Here is an 18,001-nt window from a genome sequence, read left to right on the forward strand (position 1 = left end):
CCATATTACACAAAACTTAAATTGTTCCTATGCTTATCAAATAACTGCAACTAGAGATAATTATCAGTGACTGTATTTAGTCAGCACCAGTCTGTCAAGCATGTAGTTGAGAAAAGCTTGCTCCATTTTTTAGAATGCTCTTAGCAGATGATGTCAGTTTAAAATAATGTATGTACTTGGGGGGGGGGGTGAATTTGCCTTCTTTCAGAATGAAGCTTGGTAAGTTTATGAACTGAGTTACAGGATATAACACCTGCAGTGGTGGAGGACCGGACCCATCCCAGGATGTCCCTTCTGGTTCTGTATCCTCCTGTTTTTCTTAGTGATTCCAATCCTGAACGGGAACACCGTTCCTGTTAGAGAACGACCACTGTAATTGCTGATGGTGCTTCCCCCTTTAATCCTAACCCAGTGCCCCTCCTAGGCTAGGTCTGCTCTTCTGTCCCCAGCCAAACACAGGAGTACGATGTAAAGGTCTCGTCAACTTTGGTTTGGATGGTGGAGTATGTGTTGAGCCATTAATACAGCTGTGACAGGTAAGCCACCATCCTGAATTGTTTTCCAATGCAAAAGAAATATCTTCAATTAATAAATGCCTCAAAAGAACATCAGGGAGGTAAGGAGGTGAAGGGCCCTGAAAACGGTATCACCCAGAGAGGGATCTGGGGCCACATGCCACTGCCAGAGGTGCAATGGCACGTGCTGCAGCTTGTGCTCTGGTTTCATGTGGTGACAGCAGCCATGCAGGACCCCAGCGGAAGCAGCCTCTTCCCCCAGTCTGTGCTACAGGGACTCTGAAGCAAAGCCGCTGATGCTAGAAGCACAGAGTGCAGGCTCACAGGTGGAGGTGTCCTAAAGCACTGGTGAGTTACTGTCCTAGTCTTTGCAAAATTTGCTTGCTAAAGAGATGTGTGGGGTGTTTTGGGGAGCGGCAGGGAGGGCAAGGGCTGTTGGCTGTGATGAGGAAGGCGCACAGTTACTCTCCTGCTGTATATACCCCGGGCAATGGTGGTGTTCCTAGGGGAGCCCCAGCCACTTGCCAAGGGAAGGCGCCTGGTGCCACGCTTCAAGCGCGGGGAGCCCGAGCGCGGCCGGCAGGGGGAGCCGCGGTGGCGGCGGGGCCCGGCTCCTCCCCGGCCGCCCTCGGAGGGAGGCGGCGCTGCCTCGCCCGCCCCGGCCCCGGCCCCAGCGAGGCGGCGAGAGCGGCCATGAGGCCGGCGCAGCGCTCCCGGGAGCAGACCCTGGCCCTGCGGCGGCGGCTTATCGGGTAGGTGTCGCGGGGCGAGGGGGCAGGAGTGGGGGGCAGCCGCTGGGCGGCGCTGCCCCGCGGGCCGGGAGCCCCTGCCAGCCGCGGGGGGACCGCGCCGCGCCGCCGCCTGACGTGGCTGCAGGGCCGCGGCCCCGCTCGCCTCCTCCCCCCGCCAGGCGCCGCCGCTGCGCTCCCGCGGCCCGGAGTAGCGCTGGCAACTCGGAGCGCGCTCCTCGGGAGCCGCAGTCGCGCTCCGGGCCGCACGGCGACCCCCCGCTTCTCTGGCTCTATTTTAAGCTAGCAGCCAGGGGGATAAGGCTAGCGGTGTTGTTGTGCTACACCGGGATTTACAGCAGGGTCGTTATTAATGCAGCCCTTCCCATCTCCGATACGGGCAGAGGAATTACGAAACTAAAGTGTAAAGATCGTTAAAACCTGTATGCTACCTAGCGTGCCTGTTAACGCCTCAAACCGCACAGATCCACTCCTTGACAGTTCAGCTGTGAGCACGACCTGGATCTGACCAAACCAAGCCCCCGAATGGCTGTAGGCTTGGGGGCCGTACTGCAGGGGTGCCACGGGTCCGTCTGCCCTCAGCTTACTCTGCTCAAAGCACCCACTGTTGGCCGCTGCCAGAGGCAGGGTGCAGGGCTAGGTGGAGGTTTGGTCTGACCTGGTATAACCTTTAAAATACTGTTTTTATTACAGCAAAACCTTGAGAGGATTAACATATGTCTGCCCAACTTGACAGAATTAACTCACCGACAAGACTCTCCCCCACATTTTCAATTATTTCTTTTGTTTCAATTGACCTAAGAAATTCTTGGTTCTGTAGAATGCAAACCTGCTTTTACTTCACTGCAGGAACTTTTTAATATAGTACACCTTGCTTAGGCATATGCTCAGTCTTCATCAGTAAATGTTTTATGACAATAAAACTTGGGTTGGAAGTGAATTCTGGAATTAGAACTGCGCTAGATACACATTTAATCTTTGTTCCCGGTAACAGGGCAAATCAGTTACAAAAAAGACCGAGTCTCTGTACCAGCCTTCTTAGCCTCTCGACAGTCATGCTAACTTAGAGCAAAACAGAACAGAACTGCTTTTCCATCCTACTGCCAGTTCATACAGAAGCTACAGGATTCCTGCAGGGGAGGGTCAGTGAAACTATTTTCACAGTTTATTATTGCCTTTTTTTGTTCATTTGACAATGGCTTTGTATCTATGGTCAAATTGCTTATACAAAAAAAAAAAAAAAAAAGAAAATAATCTTTTACTAAATGAAGCAGGAAAAGCTTCAAATAAAACAAGACTGGTATGACATTTGATTAGACTTCATTTTTGCACTGCCCTTCAGCCAGAATTAAATCTATGCCACTTCTATTTAGCCACACGCATGTTCCAATTTTGTTTGGCAATTTATTTAAAAAGTGAAACAAAACAAACCTACTTAAGCAGACCCAGCCTTGCAAATAAAATCACTCAAGGCTTCATCAGTTACTAAGGTAATGAAGTGCTAGGGGGACATAAGGATCACCTGCACCACGCTATCTGGAGAAACAGGAACTTACTTAGAAGACTAAGAATATTAAGATTTTCTTTATGTGAGAGATGGGCACCAAAGTGAGTTTCAAGAACACCAAAGGCAGACAGTGTGAACAGCAAGGAACCGTAGTTCTTTACTCTAGAGGTACGTCCTAGCTGTGTTCAGTGGCTGGACATTTGTAGTGAAGTATTCTCAGTTCTGGAAAGTGTTTCTCCCCTGCAGGGTCAACAAAATTTGAATGTGAAGTCAAAGTCCTCTTTCCCACCCCAAGCTCTGCTTTAGGGGTTAGAAATAGGATGACAGCACTTTTCATCTAACTCAGAAAATGTTTTTCTCTGGATTAACTTAACTGAAAATATTACTAGCAGAATGAACTAGGTGATTTTTAGACTTCACTAAGATTTATTTGGAATTCTGGTATTTGCTACAGCTCTTCTTGCAAGCTCTTTTTTCCTGATGATCCAGTGAAGATCGTCAAGGCAAAAGGCCAGTATATGTATGATGAGAAGGGAAGACAGTATCTTGACTGCATTAACAATGTTGCTCATGGTAAGTTAAAAGTCCTGTTATTTAATACCATGTTTTTCAAAGTATAACAAGGAACAATCTACTTTTTACGACTGTTGCATTGTGTGGGTGGAGAGGATGTTTAATTGGAAAAACTGAAGAAATCTTTCTTGAGCTTATACTTTGGAAATTATTGTCCACATCTCAATTTCTGTGTGCAGGAATGTGATGCTTTCCAGACTTGCTTTCTGTTCTGTCTTCATAGAAATGTAGTCATCTAACATTTAAAGGACTTCTTGCGTGAAAGCTCAAATCAAGCATCTAATTGTAAAACTAACAAATGACTTTGCAGTTTGTTCAATCTGTAAAAGTTACTGCTGGGGGGTGCTGTCACAGGATTATTGCTCAGTGTGGTGCCTTGGTTGTATTTTATGAAGTAGCTGTTTCTTTCTGATAGTATTTGAAATCTCTAGTCTCTAGAGTCAGTGCTGTCAATAGCATCTTAAAGCTAAATACATTAACTCTTTAAAGGTAAAGCTTAGCTGCACAGAACAAACTCCAAATTATTCAGAATTATTTGAATAATTTGTTCATAATAACAACTAAAGTCTCAATCCAAAATATCAAATTAGACACTACTCATTTTAGCATATGTTTCCAGTATTCAAATACAAACCAGGAAACACAAGAAGCCAAATTAAAACCTTCTAAACAAAAAAAAAAGTTTTTAAAACCAGCCTTTAAGGCATATATTAACATTGTCTTCTGCTGACAGTATGATTTAATGCCCCATTGAGGAAATACAATCATCAGTGACAACAGCTCTGTACTATTAGAAATATAGGTGCAAAGTCAGTATGTATTTGTTTGTTGATGAACACCATGCATATGAAATGACTCTCAGACCCATCTCTCCATGCTCCCTTGTAGTTGGACACTGTCACCCTGATATAGTAAAAGCAGCCCATGAACAAAATCAACTGTTAAATACAAATTCTCGTTATCTTCACGACAACTTGGTTGATTATGCAGAGAGACTTTCAAAAACACTACCTGAGAAGCTGTGCACCTTCTATTTTTTGAATTCTGGGTAAGTCAGGTATAACAGAAGTGATGCTGTACTTTTGCTATTTATGCAGAGAAGCATACTTTCTTATTAAAACAGCCAATTGTATGATCTGGTATAGATGATTATATACCAAAAAAAAAAAAAAAACCCAAAACACGGTTTGGGGGTTTTTTTGCTGTCATTTTTGAAGAAACTGTTGTCCTTTTTAGAAGATTACTTAGCTCTGAAGTTCACACCTAGCAAGTTCTCTATAAGGAAACTAAACCAGTGGTTTAAGAAGGGTTTTATTTTGTTTAAAAGGCTTTGGACTACAAAACATGAATGTAAAGCTTTACTGTGTTAGTTTCTGGTCTTTCTGACATGTCTCCTGAGTTTGGAATTACTTCTCTAATCAAACTTCAGTATAACAATGCACATTTCTGCTTGTGGGGATTTTTTTTATTTCCAAGCAAACTGCAGCTTTAAAAAAAAGGGGTGGGGAAACTGCATCAGAAGTACTTTCTGTACTCCAGCTTTATAGAAAGGGTTTGGTGGTTCTGCTAAACCATCCTGCCTAATAGTGCAAAGCACTGTTTATTACCAAGGAGTCTGTCAGTACCTTGGCTCTAGTTGTGTGTGTTCTCTTTGGAGGAAACCGCATTGCAAGGGGGGTCAGAATTTCAAAACTCAAGATATCTGCAGTGAAACACTTATCAAATTTTTCACTTTTAGATCCGAAGCTAATGATCTTGCCTTAAGGATGGCGCGACAGTATACAAAACACAAGGATGTAATAGTTTTAGACCAGTAAGTATATTGGCAATATTCATCTACTGCAGGGAACTAGGCCCAATTGTGGTTTTGTTGTCAGAGCATTTCTCAAAATCTGCTGTTTTAGGAGTGCTGCCGTAAGGTTGAGGAAAGTAACTCTTCCCCTCCATTTAGCATTTGCAAGCCTGCCTCTGGAGTACTGCATCCAGGCTGGGCTCTCTAGTACATGACAGACATTTATGTACTGGTCTGAGTCCAGCAGAGGCCTGCCATACTAGAGAGCTGAATGTTTGACAGGTTAAGAGGAATGGGTTTTTGTTCAGTCTTGAGAAGAGATGGCTAAGGGGAAATTTTTACTATGTAGAACTATCTAATGGGAGGGTATAGAAAAGACAGAGCCAGACTCAAAGACAGGCAGTTACAAGAAAAGAGGCAATGGACACGAGTTGAAATGTGAGAAATTCTGATGAGACACAAGGAAAAACTTTTTCACGATGAGTGTGGTCAAACAGTAGAATGAGATGCCCAGAGAGACTATGCAATCTCCATCCTTGGAAGATACTCAAAAGTAGGCCAGACAGGTCCCTTCCAATTATTCTACCTTCTCATAATACTGCTTTGGATTTACACTGCTGTGATTCTACTCCCTAGCCCTCTAAAACCAGTGACAAGCAGTAGAGTACTGTCCTGCTGCACACCTCATATTTAGACATGCAAAAATATCCAAATACTAAGCTGACTGACAGACATCTCTGAGCTGTTCCCAGCTAAGTGACTGTATTCTCATCAGCTGATATAGCCAGTCTACTCTTTAGTTGTCACTTATGCTAACCCTAAAGAATTCTGATACTGAGGAAATTACTGCTTAGTTCTGCTGATTGTTTTTAAGTGCTTACCATGGACATCTGACATCCTTGATTGACATAAGCCCATATAAATTCAGAAATCTAGAAGGACAAAAGGAATGGGTCCACGTGGTATGTACTTTAGCCTATAACTATTGACTACTTGTAAATTTACTAAGTCTTGTTTATGATATACTGAATAAAGGATATCGTTCCTTTGCATAGGCTCCTGTTCCAGACACATACAGGGGAATATACAGAGAAGACCATGAAGATTCAGTAACAGCCTATGCTAATGAAGTGAGAAGTATTATTGAACAAGCACACACAAGAGGCAGAAAGGTAAAAAGTGGATTCCTAAATCATTTGTCTTGCCTTAGAAACAAGTACAAGTGGCTGTCACTGCCATTCAGCACTAGTGAGCTATGTGAGAGACTTGTATAAAAGCAAAGATCAACTAATGAAGGATATTTGCAAGAAGAGCTTGGAAATTGCTAATGCAATTGTAGTGACTTTCTGTATGTGTTCAAACATCACATGTTACATATGTTTCAGATTGCTGCCTTTTTTGCTGAATCTCTGCCAAGTGTTGGTGGTCAAATCATTCCACCAGCTGGCTATTTTCAGAAGGTTGCAGAGTAAGTACTCATCCATTATCTTAACTCTTTATATTTAAAACGCCTACTACATACAGATGATAGGGAATTCCCTGCCCACTGTGGCATAGCTTTGTAAGCACAAAAATACTTCTGCCTTTTCTGTATTAGAATGTAAACTTTATATGGCAAAGACCTATTTTTAAAAACACAGTACAGAACATGGACCTGCAGAAGTTTGTTTCCTAAAGGTTTGTAAGGTAATGATTTCTGCATGTTCTTAAGCACTCAGTATTATGTTCAGTCTCCCCTTAAAGTACAATAAAACCTGTTCTGTTACAGGCATGTGCACAAGGCAGGAGGTATATTTATTGCTGATGAAATTCAAGTTGGCTTTGGCAGGGCTGGCAAACACTTCTGGGCATTCCAGCTTCAGGGAGAAGATTTTATACCTGATATTGTCACTATGGGGAAGCCAATAGGAAATGGGCACCCTATTGCCTGTGTAGCAGCAACAAAAGAAGTTGCAGAAGCATTTGCAGCCACAGGAGTGGAGTATTTTAATACAGTAAGTTAATCAAATTCTCCTTCTCTACCCAATCTGAGTACTAAGACCATGACAGACAATCATGCAGTATTTTCGTTAATGCTTATATTCACCTTACAGTTACTATTTGTTCTATTTACATCTTTCTGCTGTATAACTCCTTATGTCCTGACTCCATCCAACATAAGTGCCAGTATGCTTGTATATCACTGAGGCTATACTTTCAGTGACAAGATTGCATCTTTCCTGTCCCTGTCTGCATGTGTTCTTTTCTTGAACTCAGTTTGGAGGAAACCCAGTTTCATGTGCTGTTGGACTAGCTGTGTTAGATGTGATTGAGAAAGAACATCTTCAAGCTCACGCCACAGAAGTAGGCAACTTCTTGATGGAGTTACTCAATCAACAGAAAATCAAGCATCCCATCATTGGTGATGTCAGGTATCAGTACCTTATTTACTTTTTCAGCTGCTTTTTTAATTTGGTTCATCAGACAAGCATAGCAGTAAACAACTCAAATCCCACTGATAAAATTTTGCATAAGACAGGATTTTTTTTTTTTTTTAAGAAATTCATCAGCACCTGTGTTTTCAGCAAAAATAAGGCTGCTGTAGATTAAATCTACCACCAGCTTGAGCTGATCAAAAGCCTCATGTTTTGCCACCCTTAGCCAGTACAGCCTTACTGATTTCACCACAGTTCTGGGGAGACATACTTCTGATTTATTAGTTGCTAAAGGAATTTCCTTTCCTGTTTGAACTCTACCTCAAGTACACAAAGAACAGAATTAATGAGTTGGATGGAAAATGTACTTAAGATCTTGTCCTCCTCTACCATTCTGTGCAGAGGAAAAGCCTGTACTGTATTACATGCCTGCAAAGCAGTACCTAGTCAGCAAAAGTCAGTAATTCTCATGCACTTAAGGCATGTTCTCATGAAAGCCTCTTCTCCATCTGTTTAGTTCACTTGCAGTTCCTTCTTCTGACTACAGCCTGAGTTTTTGCTTTTCTTTTAAAGGGGTATTGGCTTATTCATTGGTGTGGACTTAATTAAGGACCAAGCAGAAAGGACCCCAGCCACAGCAGAAGCAGAGTATCTGATAACAAGGTACAGGGAACAAACTTTTAGTTCTTCAGTGTACTAGGCAAGCAAATTCAAAGTAATCTGTCATGCGGCAGTTGTTAAAATATAGCCAACTGTCACTGGTTTCTTTCTGTCAGTGCAGAATGGCATGGTCCCAACAGCTTCTACACTGATGCTTTTAAGTTTCTCTGAACAACATGCAAAGGTAGACATAATTCCTGTCCTCATCTCTTTCTAGGCTTAAGGAAGAATATATTCTACTGAGTACAGATGGGCCAGGAAGAAATGTGCTTAAATTCAAGCCCCCAATGTGCTTCAGTATGGAGGATGCAAAGTTTGTGGTGGACACAATTGACAAAATACTAACAGGTAGTACAGATCAAAAGGCACAGACTCTGCTTTACAGTGGTTGCTGATGGACTGCCTTAAAGTTAGTGCTGAGCAGCTAAGCCTGCTTTGCAAAAGTCCTAAAATAGAGGTGGAGATGGTAGGTACTGAGTACATACGGAAATTAGTCTTTGAAAGGTTTAGTCCTCACTTCTACTTTTGTTAGGGAACTTCACAGCAGAATTAGTCTATTTACTCCACAGTTGTACAAGACTTAAAATAGTTTTGTTCCGGCACAGGCTAAAGTGTTTACCTACCTGACCAAGGGAACTGGTAAGTAAAAGCTATCCAAATTTAATTCTTAAAGGCCATAATCTGGATGCATTTGCCACTTAGCTTTTTCTACAACTTGTACAGTATTAAATATTAACCAAGTTAGTCCAAAAAGTTCTCTCTGTATTATGGATTTGCTAAATTGTTGCTTAATCTCTCTCCAGACATGGAAAAGCAATGCCTGAGCCAACAGGAAACATCCAGTTGTTTTACCTGAGCAGGTATTTGTCTATCTTTACTGTTTAGAAGTATTTAAAAAAGTTAGGGTTCCTAAATTTTGCTTGTTTAGGCACTGTCACTGGCAGCAAAGCAGGACCAAGTTTCCCCAGAGATGCTCTTTTACATGAAATTGTTTGTGCCTCTAGATTGCTAGAAATCCCAGCAAACTAAGATTTCTATATATCTGGCATTCACAGCTACTTTCTGTCATACAGTCTGACACCTCTATGTATTCATTTGAGTGCAAGTTTGGTCCAACATGTCCCAGAAATGCTTACTGGTAGCATGCTGTGCTTGTCTAGGAAGCTTTGATAGTGCAGTGTGCATGTCAAGGGTTACTATGTCAGCACATGCACACCAAGGCAAAAGTAAAGCTCTTACACTAGCTGGTCAGTGTCTTCAGTAACTTCAGACACAGTTGCAGCTTTATACAGTGCCCAGTTATAGTCAACAGGATAACTACCTCTGAGCAAGCCTTCCCTTAACTCCCCTTAAGAAAATATGCTACAGCACTACCTTCTGCATGCCACCATTTGGGAACATCCACTTAAGCTAAGACAGTTTTATGAAGTGCTATGAACAGTACTTTTAGTACTGTAGCTCATGTTTTACTTGATATTTGACTCTGAAATTACATTGCCTTCTCTTCTCTCAAGCCTTTTCCTTTTAACTACTTCATAGGATCATTTCAGGTTCATGGCTGTTATTGTTAACCCTATACTCAAAAGTTCATTTGGGCATCAGTAAGACTCAGCCCTTAAGAAGCTTTCCAAACCTTGCAACTCCTAATATCTATTGAGGACCCTCTGTAGTTTGCTCACAGAGAACATCTAGGTGCTACTCATTTTGCCAGACATTTGGAGTGTACACTTACAGTTAAGTTTTTGCTTGTAATTCCTCATGAACACAACTCAATACAACACACTTCAGTGCACCTTTAACCTACTCTGATTAAAAGATAACTAGATGTGTTTTTAACCAAGTGCCCAGTAAAGCTCTGGCACCCGAGTATGAACATACCTAATGTAATCACTAAGAATCCTATGGCCTTAACCCCACACCAGATTCACAACACTGTCCCTGACCTAAAAGAAAACATGCTTCTATTTCAGGGCAATAGTAACACCTCATAGCAGGCACAAGAAAAATGTGTTAATATTTTATTTAGCAGGTTAATGGCAAGACATACAGCTGTTTGTACTACTTAGTCTTGAGAACAGAAAGATTAGTCACCAGTGGCATTTAACTCATTGAGGCCTAATGACTTGATGCATGTTTTTCAATCTAAACTAAGCAAGAAAAATGCCTTGTTCTACATGAAATCAAGAATGCAAAATGCCTCTTAGTAAATGCAGTACTAACAACTGACACTTACATAATATGTAAGTGAAAGTGAGGCAATGAAGTAGCTTCCTTTTTAATTATGCTTTTACAAGAAAACATGTTTTCTTTCTGTAGGTTTCAAGATCTACTTCCATTCAAGATATACTACTAAGAAACATTTTTCTACTGTAATAATGCACGTTTAACCAGTCTAGCATGTCTTAAACCAGAAAAGTTACCTTTGGTTTTGTTATTTTCAGTTATCTTGTTATTGGTAAAAGCTTCAGGAGAAATAAATCTTACAATGGCTTGTTTCAACTGTGGCAGAAGTGAGGGATTACCTTTTATTTAACATCCTATCTAAAACTGGTTATCAAGGAATCTATTTTCTAAATTCATACTATTTCAAGTTATGACTGTTTGAAAATTAAGATAAGCCAGAAGGTACTCCTGTTTTTGTCATCTGCTGCTGCCTATGCAAACTCCATTCTAGCTGTCTGTGCACTCAGTCCTTCCCTGGCTCCTCTGACTAGTTTCAGAAGCTAGTTCCATGCTAATGAGGTCCTAGCAGCACTACCTTCAGCAAGAAACCTCAAATGGCAGATTAAGTCACAAACTTCAGTCTCAAATTCACAACAAAGAGGAAGACAGCTGAGGGCAGGAAGGCTCTCAAACCTGTTCTTAGGAAATCCTGTCCTCAAGAAATATCCAAGTAGGATTAGCGAGATAGAGCATGCTACAGCAATGAGAAAAAACTTATGTACAAGCCTGTTTTCACCAGGTAATTAGATATGCTTTGCATCAGACTTTTCACACGAAGGGAAAGCCAGCTCTGCAACAACATGCTCGTACTCTCAGTTTCTGCTTAAGGCCATATCACCTGTAAAGGAAGCCTTACCCGAGGACCTACTTCCAGAAAGACCCAACAGGCAGCCAGCTAACAAGCTGCTGTCAACACATTAGCCAGAAATGCTGCAGTACTACAGTGCTGGTAGATTTTTATGCATATTTCCCTTTAGAGGGCAACTGCCTGCTAGAAAAATATTCTGCTGCCTCTTAGTTCACAAGAGAACAAGTAACAGGATGCAATAGTTAAACATTCCAATTTTAAATCTTCAGCTTTGAGACAGTAATACTTTTAAGTACTGTACTCATTTGTTTTAATGGACTGCAGTTTTGCATTTTCTTTTTTAAGTTGGACATTAGGTTACATATTCCAACTGCAAAACTGTCATGTCAACTCTGACTGAAGCAGATTTTAAATCTTGTTTATACTCAAGAGTATAAACTCCTGTATATACAGACAAGTCTCATGAATTTCTAACTTTACAGCAAGTTTGTTTTTCTCAAGGACAGCCAGTAGGGAGCAGCATATTATAATCCCTGCAGCAATAGCTGCATCCCTTGTAAGATAAAAAAAGTTGAAAAGATCACTAGTAACACCCATTTTCTTAGTTACTTAGTTTACTTCCAACTTATGATTCCTGTTTGTTCAAACAGCATTTATTACAAGAAAAAAAAGTTATATTTTAGCTTTAAAAGGGAAATAGACTCAAACTGATTACTGCAACAAAGATTAGAAGTTTACTTTGGGCAGCAGCACTTGAAGTATTTATGAAACTAAGTTTGGGAGGAACAATTCTGCAGCAAGATAGACAAGTTACATAAGTTATTTCCTAAAAATAGTGAAAAACTAGTCAGAAAAGGAGACCATATTTCTAGCTGGTCACTTATCTTCAAAGAAAGAGCCACATCTTTAGAGGTGGCTTTGTTGTTTTCCCTCCCACAACCTTAGTTGAAGTTCTTCAGCCTTTTTTTGGTATACAAAAAGGCTGCAAAGTTCAGGCTTTGGATTGGTAATATTATTTCTGTCCAGCCTGTCTTTCAGGGCAGGTATACAACTCTATTAAGAACATGTGTAAATCCCTCAGACTTTAAACAGTAAAACATGAAGCAAGTGCAGCTAGCTCTTTACACACCTCTTAGCTTCCTCCTGCAAGACTGTCTAGACTCCCAAGCCCTACCTCAAACATATGCCTCTGGTTCTACCTACAAGAGCCACACAACACAGACACTAATAGAGTTATGCTAAGCCACTGCACTGGCCTAGAACACGAGCCAACATCACTCCAGCACAGCCTCCACAACAGCAGGGGAATTCCACCCAAGCTCTACTCTGTAGCCTCCAGGCAGCAGCGACCGCAGTTTTTAGCTGCCCCTTATCTGCAAGCAAGCACAACTACCAATACAGCCCTCTAGTTTAAGAGCATTGAAGCCCAGCTTTTCATCTAGCAAGGTACTGCTGTGAACTAAGTTCTGGGAACAAAGTACTGGCATTTTACTAGTACATAAGCTGAAGAATGGCACAAGACACTAGATTACGCCTTTTTTATTTCAAAAGCTAGGATAGCTTCAATATCCATGTCATGGTGAATCAGAACACATGTAAAATACCTTACAATACATTAGATTCCAAAAAGGTACCAAAAAGTACAGTAAAATTAACACTTCCATTACAGGAAATGTATGACACAAAAACAATACAAAATAAAAAGGTGGAAAGTGACACTGGTTCCCTAAGATGCATCTCATTCTGTACAACTGGAGTAATGCAGAGTCCATAGTTAACTCCAAGAGGCAGTCCCTAGATGCAGAGCTGCAGCTTTAAGCAGACCCTCAAAATCAGTTTCAGTTTAACCTATTAATAAAATCATTAATTAATATCTTCAGCAAGGCTGAAATTTACACACCACACTGTCTAGACAACTAGTATCTGTAAGTATTAAACATGTAAAACATTTCCAGGGAGCTCTTCCAAGTAAGATGCACATTTAACAGGCCATAGAAATTTATTGTAAAGTTAAATTTGGTACAGAACTGAAATATCCATCTACAGCATTGTATACAAAACCTATGCAGTCATTTTCCAAAAGAGACCATGCCACTGCATACCTGAATAAGTTTGATCAATATGGCTTGTAGTTATTCTGATGGCCACCACGTCTTGGTGTCTTCCCATAATTTGCACTGCCTTGACCTATGAACAAGAGAACAAATGCATTAAACTGCTAATTAGTTATGTTTGCTGATACCCAATACAGTTCTCTTTACTTACTGTAATCATAGCCTGGTCCATATCCATAATACCCATATCCTGAATAATCATAGCCTCCATAGCCACCATAACCTTGCTGATAGCCGTATCCTTGATTCCCATAACCCTGGTTCCAGTAATTGCCATAACCTTGATTCCAATTTTGACTTTGAGCTATAGAAGGGAAAACCATCCACAAAATCCCATTTTAGTACACACAGCTTATTTTTAAAGTGTCCATACTAAAGTAGTGCGTGTAGTACTTACCACCGCCTCTTCCACCTCTGCCTCTTCCTCCATAGCTACCTCTTCCTCCACCACTACTGAACTGTTGCTGCTGGTATACTTCTTTTGGCTGTGCTACCTTAATCTCACACTGAAAATAAAAACCAAGGAAGAGTATGTATATTGTCTTATAGCAGCACTGCCCAACCTAACCCTCTAGGAAAGCCAGAAAAGTTAATCTAGAGGCAAAGGAGGTGTACATGCTGTGCTCCCTGCCACGTGACCAGGACTACTGCACATCCAAAAGCATCTGATTTATTGTGCTGCCCGGGCAAAGGTAAGTCACAATTAGCTGTTCCAAGAAGGCCACTGCTTTCAGAGCACTTTATACTGCCTATTCTCTACCTACCACCAGCTTCCCCATGGAAGAGGTAGTGCCTCACCTAGCCACTACTATTCATGCAGTAGCAGCTGCCTTCTATCCTGCAGAAGCTCTCAGACCACTTCACCTGACCTATACTAACTGAAGAGCAGCTGAGAGCAAGGCTGAGAAGTAAGCCAAAATGAGTTTTCCAGGCAGCCTTCCTATGGCCTGGACACTGCACATCTGTGTTGCACTGTGAAGCGTATTTACCAACACTTCAAAGTATCACCTATCCAGTATTAAGGCCACTGAAAAAACAACTAGAATTGAACTGCAGCTTAGGAACTTGTCTTCGAAATGTCAAACTGTCAGCCAGCTTCTACTTCCTGAATCTGTGCAAGATCCAAGATGAAAAACTACTGTTATTGTTAACAGAACACCTCCCTGTGCTGGCAGCACCTACACAAACCTGGAGTTCCCCATGCAGAGGTTCCAGGTAATCTACCATTTTCTTTTTTTGAAATCACCATGACAAAAATAAGCCATAATTACAAGATACAGATATCATTTCTCAGCTCCATGAGCTTTCATCTCTTCTGAAAACAAACTTCATTGCTAACTGCAGTGTCATGATAGCATTAATCAATGCATTAAGTTTGCCAATGTTTACTCTGTGCTGTGTCAAGACCAGTTTTAAACCAAGGGCAAGCTAAGTCACTGTGTCAGGCAATATAAACAGGTCTAATGGGGCTTTGAAGTTGCAGTATGTGGCTGGCACTGGCCATAGACCAAGAGAAAAGGGTGCATCCAGCCAGCACTCATCCTTTGCCTCCAGTCCTCTCTTCGTTAATGTGACACCTGAGCCTCTAGGGCCTATGGACTGCTGTACACTTATTAGCTATTCTGCCAGATCACCACTGTCAGCTGTTCAGACCCTCTCCCACCACTTTTACGGTGGTTCAGATCACAATGGTCTTGCTTGCCTCACTTCCAAAGGCACCTACAGAGACTGGGTACAAGTGACAATAAGCATGCAGTTTCTCTGTGGTTCTTGTTAGCACCAGTGAGCATGGAATTTACACAAGTGCTCTATGCTGAAAATCAGTGTTTATCTGCTGGAATGGCTTACACTGCTATACTGGCACACATAGGAAAACTGGCTTGTTCATGTCTTTCACCACAGTGCTATTAGATCCTTTACATATGGAAAAAGCCTAACATTCAGCAAACATCAAAGCCACAAATATGGGCAAAGAACCTTGGCAGGCTCTATGAACTGAGCTTATGGCAAAAAGCCTGTTGTAAACAGCAAGCTGTCCTTATTGTAATTTGGGTACCTTGAAATCAGAGGTCTACAAAATCCTTCTCAGATTACAGATGTAGTGGTATTATGCTTAAAAACTTGGTCAAATATCTACAAGTCAAAGTTTCTACCTTGCTTCCACTGACGTTATGGAATTTCTTCTCCAAGATCTTCTTCACTGGATCTTCTTCCTTGAAAGTGATGAACACAAAGCCCCTCCTCTTGTTGGTCTTTGGATCCATGGGAAGTTCAATTGCTTCAATCTGAAGACATGAAATATTACTTCAGACTCATACTTTAGCACAGTAAAGTACAAAACATTTGGGACAGTAAAACTGAAACTAAGTTTCACATCTACGCATATTATGTAATATCAAAGTTAAATATTCTTTCATATAGTATCCCTAGCTTTCAGACCAGAGGTTTCAAGCTTACAGTGTTTTAACTCAGTCCACTTAATCTTATGTTAACACAGACATGGTATCTAACTAGCAGTGCAAGCATTTTGTGTTATTACACTGCTTTACATGCTTTCAAGATGAGAAACCTCTTGGTCAGTTATGAAAGACTTGATGTATCTGAACAGTTAAGGTACTCTGGAACTTGCAAATGATTTCACTAACTTGCATGAGAGACTACTCTATTTTGGTGGTTACTAAGATAATGTTACACACCTCTCCAAACTCTCCAAAGTATTCCCTGATTTTCTCTTCTGTGGCTTCTGGGTTAAGTCCACCAACGAATATTTTCTTCACTGGATCCTTTTTCATTGCCATGGCCTTCTTGGGGTCAATTAATCGTCCGTCTAGCCTGTGTTCTTTCTGTTCCAGAACCTGAAAGACAGTTTGGTAAGATTAACTCATCTGAAAAGTTTCACTACAAATTAAGAATCTGAAATATAAATCTTAAAAATCACCTTTTCAACACTCCCAGGTTCTTTGAAGAGAATAAATCCAAAGCCTCTGGATCTTCCTGTGTTAGGGTCCATCTTTATCGTACAGTCGGTTACCTCACCAAATTTGGTGAAGTAATCTTTCAAGTCTTTTTTGCTTGTATCCCAACTGAGGCCGCCAACGAACATTTTCCTGAAATTTCAAGGAGGTAAGAGCTAGTTAGGTACAGGAAATACTACAGAAAAAGCACATTCAGCAAGATGCTCATACACATCCCAGGCATTGTCAGAAACAGGACCAGCTGTAAAGGTTAAGTAATTTTGCATTCTGTCAAAAGCTAGCAATGCTACAGGACTGCACAAGGCTTTTTTCCTCTTTTCAAAGGAATGATACATTGCACCCTTCAGTTTACTACAGACTTAAGGAACACAGTAAAATTTGCCTAAAATATTCCCCATCAGTAACTTATGTTCTTTCAACAGTATTTGCATAGTATTGATTATCAAGTACTGCCAATTCAGGCTTTGGAAAAAAACCTAGGGTCATTCTACTGCTTTGAAAGCATTCAGGCTACAGAAGGGCAGCAAAAGCAAAATACTTCATCACTATTACTATTTGGACAAATGGTTATGAAAATTGTAATTTCCAAAACCATTTGCAGAATTTAAATCAGGTATCTGTCACCCCTAAGAACAGTCTCCTACAACTGCTGGAACTTTGGACCTGCCTGTAACCAGCAGGTTATGCACTTCTTCCTGCTTAGTTACTGAAACTCATTGTATTTCACCAGTACTATAAATTCAGACTATTAGTCTTTACTTTTATAAAAGGCCACTCTACAGTACTTCCCTGCCCACCTTCCCTACACAGAATAGCCTCCAGAGCACCTCAGAAGACGAAATAGCAGTGAAATATGCAATACAGAAGCAAAGCTAATAAACAACAACAAAAAAATCAACCAGTAAACCATTTTTCAAATGCCTCCTTTTTTCAAATGAAAACATTAATAACATGACTATTTTCTATTTTCAGAGTTTCCAAGGTAACAAACTAAGCTTTCTAAAAGCATTTAAGCCTTTTTATCTAACTATAGACTATATCAGAGTTGTTTTTACTCTGTTTAGAGGCAACCTGAATTTGGCACTAGGAACTAGCAACACTGTAGAAAGTAAAATACTCCTAAAGAAAATTGGCTTTTGGTGTTAATGTGTAACTTTGATTTGCTAAAGTTAGCATCCATTTATGTTCAAAAGGCAACATGAGAAAACTACATAGGTGCTATTTTTTTTCTAAATTTTTCCTTCTACTGAAGGAAACCTCTTCCAGGCTAAACCTGGAATTTTTCAGAAGATGAAGCTGTGCACTCTTAACAGACAGGGGTCTCACCAAAGTGCATGCTTTTTTTTTTTTTAATAACCATTACAATAGAGCTTTACAGAGATTTTACACAATGTTTACTAAAGCTTTCAACAATGGGTGAAAGCAAAGTAACTTGATGGCTTCATTCTCATTGGAATACCTTACTGATCAAGAAGAATTTTTCAAGACTGCTATGATCTGTACAGACTGATGATAGTTATGCATAACATACCCCAGCATCATTGACTGCAGTTAGAGTGATCAAGAGAAATCCCATGGTGGTAGCATGTTTTGGTTTCTTTTTTTTTTTTTTTTGGGGGGGGGGGGGGAAGGAATTTGTCTGCAGGTTAATTCTGAACTAAGGATGGGGGC

General features: G+C 40.8%; 2 protein-coding genes across 10 annotated transcripts in view; one reads left to right on the top strand and one right to left on the bottom strand.

The window, feature by feature from the left end:
- HNRNPAB (heterogeneous nuclear ribonucleoprotein A/B) overlaps nt 1-18,001 on the bottom strand; it is a 31,538-nt gene that overhangs the window by 11,296 nt on the left and 2,241 nt on the right. Inside the window, exons 3-9 of one of the 6 annotated variants that reach the window (XM_064521087.1) lie at nt 16,294-16,462; nt 16,052-16,210; nt 15,509-15,640; nt 13,753-13,861; nt 13,507-13,659; nt 13,344-13,428; nt 12,765-13,089 (exon numbers count right to left, since the gene is read on the bottom strand). In XM_064521087.1, the coding sequence (XP_064377157.1) occupies nt 13,358-13,428; nt 13,507-13,659; nt 13,753-13,861; nt 15,509-15,640; nt 16,052-16,210; nt 16,294-16,462 (793 nt within the window). In that variant the 3' untranslated portion in view covers nt 12,765-13,089; nt 13,344-13,357. Of the gene's footprint in view, nt 1-12,764; nt 13,429-13,506; nt 13,660-13,752; nt 13,862-15,508; nt 15,641-16,051; nt 16,211-16,293; nt 16,463-18,001 lie in introns of those variants that run through there. The other 5 variants (XM_064521086.1, XM_064521090.1, XM_064521085.1 and 2 more) reach the window with 5 other exon arrangements.
- On the top strand, nt 1,127-10,714 carry PHYKPL (5-phosphohydroxy-L-lysine phospho-lyase). Of its 4 annotated transcripts, XR_010391757.1 has the most exons (14): nt 1,127-1,267; nt 3,226-3,344; nt 4,233-4,392; nt 5,083-5,157; nt 6,011-6,098; nt 6,192-6,308; nt 6,522-6,604; nt 6,905-7,130; nt 7,393-7,547; nt 8,124-8,213; nt 8,428-8,558; nt 8,816-8,849; nt 9,014-9,070; nt 10,527-10,714. XR_010391757.1 is itself a non-coding variant. In XM_064521084.1 (13 exons), exons 1-12 carry the CDS (start codon nt 1,209-1,211, stop codon nt 9,064-9,066), a joined length of 1,356 nt encoding a protein of 451 aa, XP_064377154.1. In that variant the 5' UTR covers nt 1,127-1,208; the 3' UTR covers nt 9,067-9,070; nt 10,527-10,714. The 4 variants fall into 4 exon arrangements, 1 of the variants encoding a protein (XP_064377154.1); XR_010391755.1 differs by having other exon boundaries at nt 8,428-8,849; XR_010391756.1 differs by having other exon boundaries at nt 8,816-9,070.

The sequence above is a fragment of the Dromaius novaehollandiae genome, chromosome 15 (assembly GCF_036370855.1).
Source record: "Dromaius novaehollandiae isolate bDroNov1 chromosome 15, bDroNov1.hap1, whole genome shotgun sequence".
Classification (NCBI taxonomy): Eukaryota; Metazoa; Chordata; class Aves; order Casuariiformes; family Dromaiidae; genus Dromaius; species Dromaius novaehollandiae.